This window comes from Loa loa, assembly GCF_000183805.2.
Source record: "Loa loa unplaced genomic scaffold supercont3.149, whole genome shotgun sequence".
Taxonomy (NCBI): domain Eukaryota; kingdom Metazoa; phylum Nematoda; class Chromadorea; order Rhabditida; family Onchocercidae; genus Loa; species Loa loa.
Genome location: NW_018108329.1, coordinates 107,586 through 114,119, shown reverse-complemented (window position 1 = coordinate 114,119; position 6,534 = coordinate 107,586). Strand labels below are relative to the sequence as shown.

Here is a 6,534-nt window from a genome sequence, read left to right as displayed (position 1 = left end):
GGAATAGAATGTTTCCATTGAATGAAGAATAATTTAACGAACAAGTCGTCAAAAGGAAGCCCTAAGTCTCCAGCGTAAGCAACATACAATTCTTAACTGAAATATTCAGTTGGCGATAAAAATTCCAACTACGCATAAAATGGAAAATATTACTCGTGGAATGATTCACTAAGATGATCTCTTAGAAGTAAAAGTGGTTCAGTGGCATTACTGTCACAAATCGAAAAAAAAACAGACTAACTACGTCTTTTTAAATATTGGAAAATATGAGTCGAAAATAAAGAATGAATTAGCATGAGAATGTTTCGACAAAAAAAAAAAGGATTTCTCCTATTTATGTCTATGTAAAGTGGAAACATCTTGATCTAAGTTCACTCAAAGCGTAATCATGCAGACTTTGAAACGCAATTGCCAATAGCCGACAAAACATTGGGAATCTGCTAAGTTATTTGGTTGCTAATTCCCAATTTCTGCAACTAATTTATTCTAAGACTAATTAATATGTTTGGAGTGAAATACATTCAACTTAAATGAAATACTTTAAAATTTCACTTAAAGTTCTAGTACATTCTATGTGAAATGTTTAATGGTTTTAGATTCATAAGAAGTTCTAAAGGAGAGTCTAGGATACAGCATACATTTGAATTTGATGCATTTAGCTGCGAGGGCTGTTCTATTATAAGATAAAAGGGATAGTAATGTTTCTATCGACTTCGATATGATATGCTCGAGAGAATGCATAATTTATGCAGTTAACTTGGCAGATAGCAAGCATTAAAAGTAGGATAGGTAGGATAGGCAAAAGAAGAAATGACGGAAACAAAAAAGTTATTGTAAATACAAATAAAAATAATCCATCAATAGTCACAACTGACGGAAATGAACAGATTGTTAGATAAATGACATCGAGAAACTTCTACAAAATCCCATATCAATTAATTCTAATTCATCTTTTCTCTAACATCATGATACATAGAATGTTCCAAGATTAGGATTTAGAGAGAAAGTGTTCCACAAATGTATATATCAAAAGATTACGTAAAGAAGAAGAAGATTTTATAAACGATTACTTTTATTTCAGTTTTATGGTTACTGGTCAGTGATTCAATCTCCAAAAGCATTTTCATCCTGGATCGATAAATTGTCTTGCATGCAACAGTTCATTAAGTTTCAAAAATTTTTACAACTTAGCTAAGGATAATGTGAATTTAATTGAAATAATTAAAATGTGTGATCATATGAATTTCTAAATGCAGTTCATCCAAATATGGAGATAATGTCTAATTGCAATGACGCTCTCCCTCACAATGTCCAACCTATGCGCTTCATCATTACAACAAATTTTAGCCTTTATAACTCCAAATCAGACATGAAATGACACGTAAATGGGTTTATCTGTGCAAGGAATCTTTTGAAAAAATATAGCAGTTCTGTGTTACTAACAATTTTGTTAGAAAAAAAATTTAGCAAAACGACTCATCTTAGGCAACTTTCCACATATCTTACCACGTTTCAAAAATGTAGCACCGTTACTGTAATAATATATTTATATGTCAAGTAGAACTTTAATCTATCATGAATTTTCAGAAAATATAAGAAATCGACCAATTAAACGTGTAATTAATGAGGTTCTATTATTTACATATTTTTGCATAAATTAACTAACAAATCATTCAATTAACGTATGTTAACTATTTTCATTCCCTTCCATAAGCTGCCTGTGTGAACTTTTTGTAAGCATGAAAATTTGTTTTGCATTCAACAGGTGCATTATATCTCTTCAGCCTTTTGTGCTATTTCTAGCAGAAACGATGAAATAAATTCAGATATGTACATTCTAAGATTATCCGTAGAAGATTTGTATTGTCGTCTATTTGTCCCCATTAAGGGAATATTTCAACATGAATAGAAAACTGTTGATCTGTAGGGCAGATAATGAAATCGGAAGTTTTCAAGAAGCTTTCTATATAAAATCGATTCTTGAAATGTTTCATTTCATCATTTGTCTAAAAATTACAGCCAGAATTGTTCCATTACTCACTAGATTAATCCCATTAATATTCGTGATGCGGAAGAGGAATAGACGTGATAATGATTTATAAAAACAACACTAAAAAATCCGTCAGCAAAAAAAAACGTCACGGCTAAACTTCATTTATTTTTTAAATCGAAAAAGGGAATGAAAAATATGTGCATCATTCGGTATTCCTCTAAAACATTACCAAACTCTTTAATCTTGTATCAAAATGCAATTTCCATTTCAGATTTATCATCAAAGTTATTTGATAATCAGTCTTCAATTGATTATCAGCAACTTTTATTCAGTAAAAAGAAATTCATATATCGTAAATGAAAGTGACAGATGCTCCACGAGAACTACCAAAGATTTTGTAGTCCACGTCCTTCTCATCCGCATTTGTTGATCTTAAAGGCCAAACATGAAAATGGTACCGTTTAGGAAATGCTTTGAAATTTGGTCAGCCGATAACAAAAGCAAGTAAAACTTGTCAAACTTGTTACATACTAATACAGTTAAGGTGAAACGGAAACACACAAGCTGATAAAACTTTTTTGCAACCTATTTTTTAATCACAAAAATTTATAAATTTAATCGCCAGATCAACTGGATCGCAACATAGCAAATAGCTTTAGCTTTAAAGTCCTTTATTGGCTTGTTATTGATAGGGCATTGTGTCTTCAGTGAGTATCATAAAAACAAAACCTGATTGATTAATGAGTGCTTCTGTTCCCGTCACGAAGGATGATTTCTCAAAATTTCCAGATTTCTGAATTTGTGAAAAGCGATGTAAGATCGGTTTCACAAGAATTGATTTGAATAAAGAAACTAATAAAATGGATTTTATAAATTGAAATGTGAATTTCATTGCTAGCAACTTGGAATTGTTTTAACGGTTGTAAAATGATCAGTGAATTACTTAATGTCATTATCATTTATGAGTAACAACTATTTTATTCAAATTAGAAGTTGCCAACCGGTGGTCCGAGGACTACAGGTAGTCCGCAAGGACGCGGCGAGGTGAGTAAAAAACAGCCAGAGGCTGTTAAGTTATATTTCCATTCATCTGTTAGCGATAGAGGTTGATAGAGGTTTATTCGGGTAGTAATATTGTACTATAACTACCGAAATCTCTTTGTTTAAGTTTGTTTTCAAACTAACGGAATTCATTATTTTTGAACCTTGTGGTCCCTGTTACAAATAGAAAAGCCAAAGTGTTCTCTGGTCAAGAAACCACTAATCTAAATGAAAGTATCCTTATTAAGCAGTTTCCCTATAGCGCACTTTTTAACTAGACTACTAAATTGTCATCGTCTTATAATCTCCGGTTGGGATTATAGTTCCATACACAGATGTCGACTCATCATTGGTTGTATATCTCACATAACCGTTAAGGGATAATCATTTGCTGATAATAGCAGTTATGGTCACCATGATAAATGTTATTGTCATTGAACGAGAGGAATGAACCATGCTTTTCTCCATCCTTCCTTTCACTGTTCCTCGAACTGTTCTTATATTTGAAAAAAAAAAAGAAATTATAGAAAATGCAAACTTTTGAAATGTTCCCCAGCCCCTAGTTTTTCAAAAATTTTGCTACTACTTTAAATAATGATAAAAATTTTGTTTTTATTTCATTGTCCCCACCAATACTTTGAAAACACTTCGCAGGATTTACTTTTCTATAAAATTATGCCACAATGTCAAAAAGGTGGGATTTTCGAAAGTGTTTAGTAGTTTCTAGATTATATTGCTGCTGCTGCTAGTTTTTTGAAAGTTACTGCAAAAAAAACTGAATCAGAGAGTTGCAAAATTGAAAGTTTAACACAAATATTGTTCGGAGTGTTATCCGATATTTGATTGTATTTTCCTCATTTGGAATTTTTTGGAAAAAATAAATTCATTCTGGGAAGTTCAAACTTTTCGAAGTCAACTTGTCCGATCAGTTCATGACAATGCCTTTATCGATAAAAAAAAAATGTTTCCGCTTTCAAAGTTGTATCTCAGATCATCCTCATCAAAAGTGTGATCAAGGAGGACACTGAGGGGAATCTCTCATGCAAAGTGAATTCATTCTTGAATGTCAACGAGAACTGTCCGTACAAAAATGATTCATCGATTGAGTTTAGACGAAAGGAAACGATGGAAATGAGATGTCGGATCAGGTAGAGCAATTTGATTGCAGAATTCTTACTGGATCGATTGACTCTTTCCACTGTGCTATAACAAGCTTGTTACCTGCATGCAAGCAACTTCTTGCTAATCAAACTTTTTCCTCAATATTGTTACACTCTTTTCACATCAATCATCAATTAGACAAATGCTAAGTTTCACGTCAATAAATTTGCTAGAAGCAGTGGCAGAGTGAGAATGACATTTGATGGGAGACTAGGAGGAGGAGGTGAAGGGAGGAAGTGCTAGCAGAATGGTTAAAATTGTTTGTTTGCTGACAGGAGAGCGTGATGGATTACACGTGTCCGGTCGAGGAGGGAGTAAGGCAGTCGAACAGGCTCTTTGAAGTTGCCGCAAGTCGGTACCCTTTGGCTGCTTGTCAATCATTGCGCCATACAGTAATTGTCGCCGTCATTGTACAAATGTGGGTGTGTGTGTGTGGATGTATGTGTGGGTGGACACGGGTGTGCATATGGACGATATTGCCTTGATTGATGGTTTTCACATTGTTGCTGTAAGTGTTGCTACGCATCCTCGCGCACAATCCGTCAAATTCTTCTTTCCCCTCTCCCCTCCTCCTCTTCCGTCAATTTAATCTTGTATTTAATCTTGTCGGTCCGTCCGATTATCATCCATCCATCCATCTATCCACCTATCCATCTATCCATCCATCCATCTACCTATCCATCTATCATCCATCTATCCATCCATCTATCCATCAATCCATTTATCCATTTATCCATCTATCATCTATCCATTTATCCATCATCCATCTATCCATCCATCTAAAGGGACGGAGACATCAAAGATATGCTTCACGATAAGGTTTGCGATGCTTGTTAAGCATTTCAATGTTTCATTCTTTTATAAATAAGACACCTACGCTCTGACTAACAAAGAAATTAAAGAAAGGATGGTTTCAGGACTGGTAGAATCATTTAGTTTTGGAAATCGAATCTAACCGTTTCTGTTATTTTTCATTATCCGCAAACATGGCGCATTGAGTGTTGAGCAGTTCTGATGAATCTTGTTATTCAGTTTTGAAATTATGCTATGAAATTTATATCAATTTATGCAAAAATATCGGCTTTTCATTACTTGCTCTCAAAACAAACGTTTTTCCATCCCTTCATTTGAAAAGATAATGAACATTGCACTTTAGAAATGCCTGCTAAATTTGAATTAATTAACTAATTCAAATTTTTTCCGACTTAATCTTTCGGAGGTGCATTTTATTCGAGGGGAAATAGAGTTGTTGGATGGAAGCGGTCTGGTGAGCATGAAGTAGGCTTGAAAGTTGGAGAGATCACAGAAATGTAAGCAGGACACTGCTGAGGATAATAGATATCATACGTCTGGTGATTTATTGCATGCTTGGCTTTACAACTCTCCTTCTGCTGCTTGATGAAAATTTCTTCTGTTTTCCCCAGGGGTACTGTCAAGTGCTTTTGCAATCTTACCATAATTTCTTGAGAAATGGATGATCTGTATGGATGTAGTTCAAAAGCAGATGAAATAATGTTTAACAAGCAGCAAATAACGCCAATTTAAGTTATCTTATAAGTAGGATTCCATAACTAGTAACTAAACCGTTGCGTTATTAATTTATTTTACCAATTTTACAATAATACAAACAATACAGCAAATATATTGTGTCGTTGTTGCATCTAGTGTTCCTTATATCATCATCATCAGGCAACTGACACACACACTAATGATTGCGGATTGCGCCACATCCAAACATCTGTTCTTCGTTTATATTATAATTACAACATAAAAATTTCTCTTAACCGAACAGTGAGTGATTATTATTGCCTGCATGACTCACATATGCAAATTCGTACCGTCTAAATTCCAGAAAAGAGTAAGTTTCGTAATACATCATGTTTTGCGATTATCTGTTGAAAGATGATAGCGAAAGATAGTCAATCATTTCGAGCTCCATCACTTCAACGGAATACAAAAAAGGATTTTGGAACAAATTCTGTTTATTCGTTATTCGTTTTATTCGTTCTTTTTAAATTTTATGTAATACACTGGGGAACTGGAAAATTGTGATGAGCAGTTAATGTTTGTGCCACCGACGCAGAAACCTCATAAATCATCAAATTGGAAATGATGAATTAGCAGGGCACCTATTATAAATCAATTCTTTTTCCAGTAATCCATTTCCTTGTTATAACTACTTTAGCAAGAAAAAACCGATTGTGAACTGAAGATGGAGCTGTTTTGGGTCATTGTCGTATCAAACAGTTGCTTAAAATATTATCCGATCTATAAAGTTACGTTAGCTGAAATTTATCGATGAAAAAGCCCTACCTTGTTCAAGGGAACAGAAAAGCAAA

The 6,534-nt window shown here is 33.8% G+C and overlaps 1 protein-coding gene across 1 annotated transcript; it reads left to right on the top strand.

The window, feature by feature from the left end:
• Positions 1-2,444: 2,444 nt before the first annotated feature.
• On the top strand, positions 2,445-4,784 carry LOAG_02049 (hypothetical protein; the record flags this gene model as incomplete). The annotated part of the gene is made up of 4 exons (XM_003137587.1): positions 2,445-2,447; positions 2,984-3,037; positions 4,025-4,182; positions 4,538-4,784. 4 exons carry the CDS (start codon positions 2,445-2,447, stop codon positions 4,782-4,784), a joined length of 462 nt encoding a protein of 153 aa, XP_003137635.1.
• Between the last annotated feature and the right edge of the window lie 1,750 nt (positions 4,785-6,534).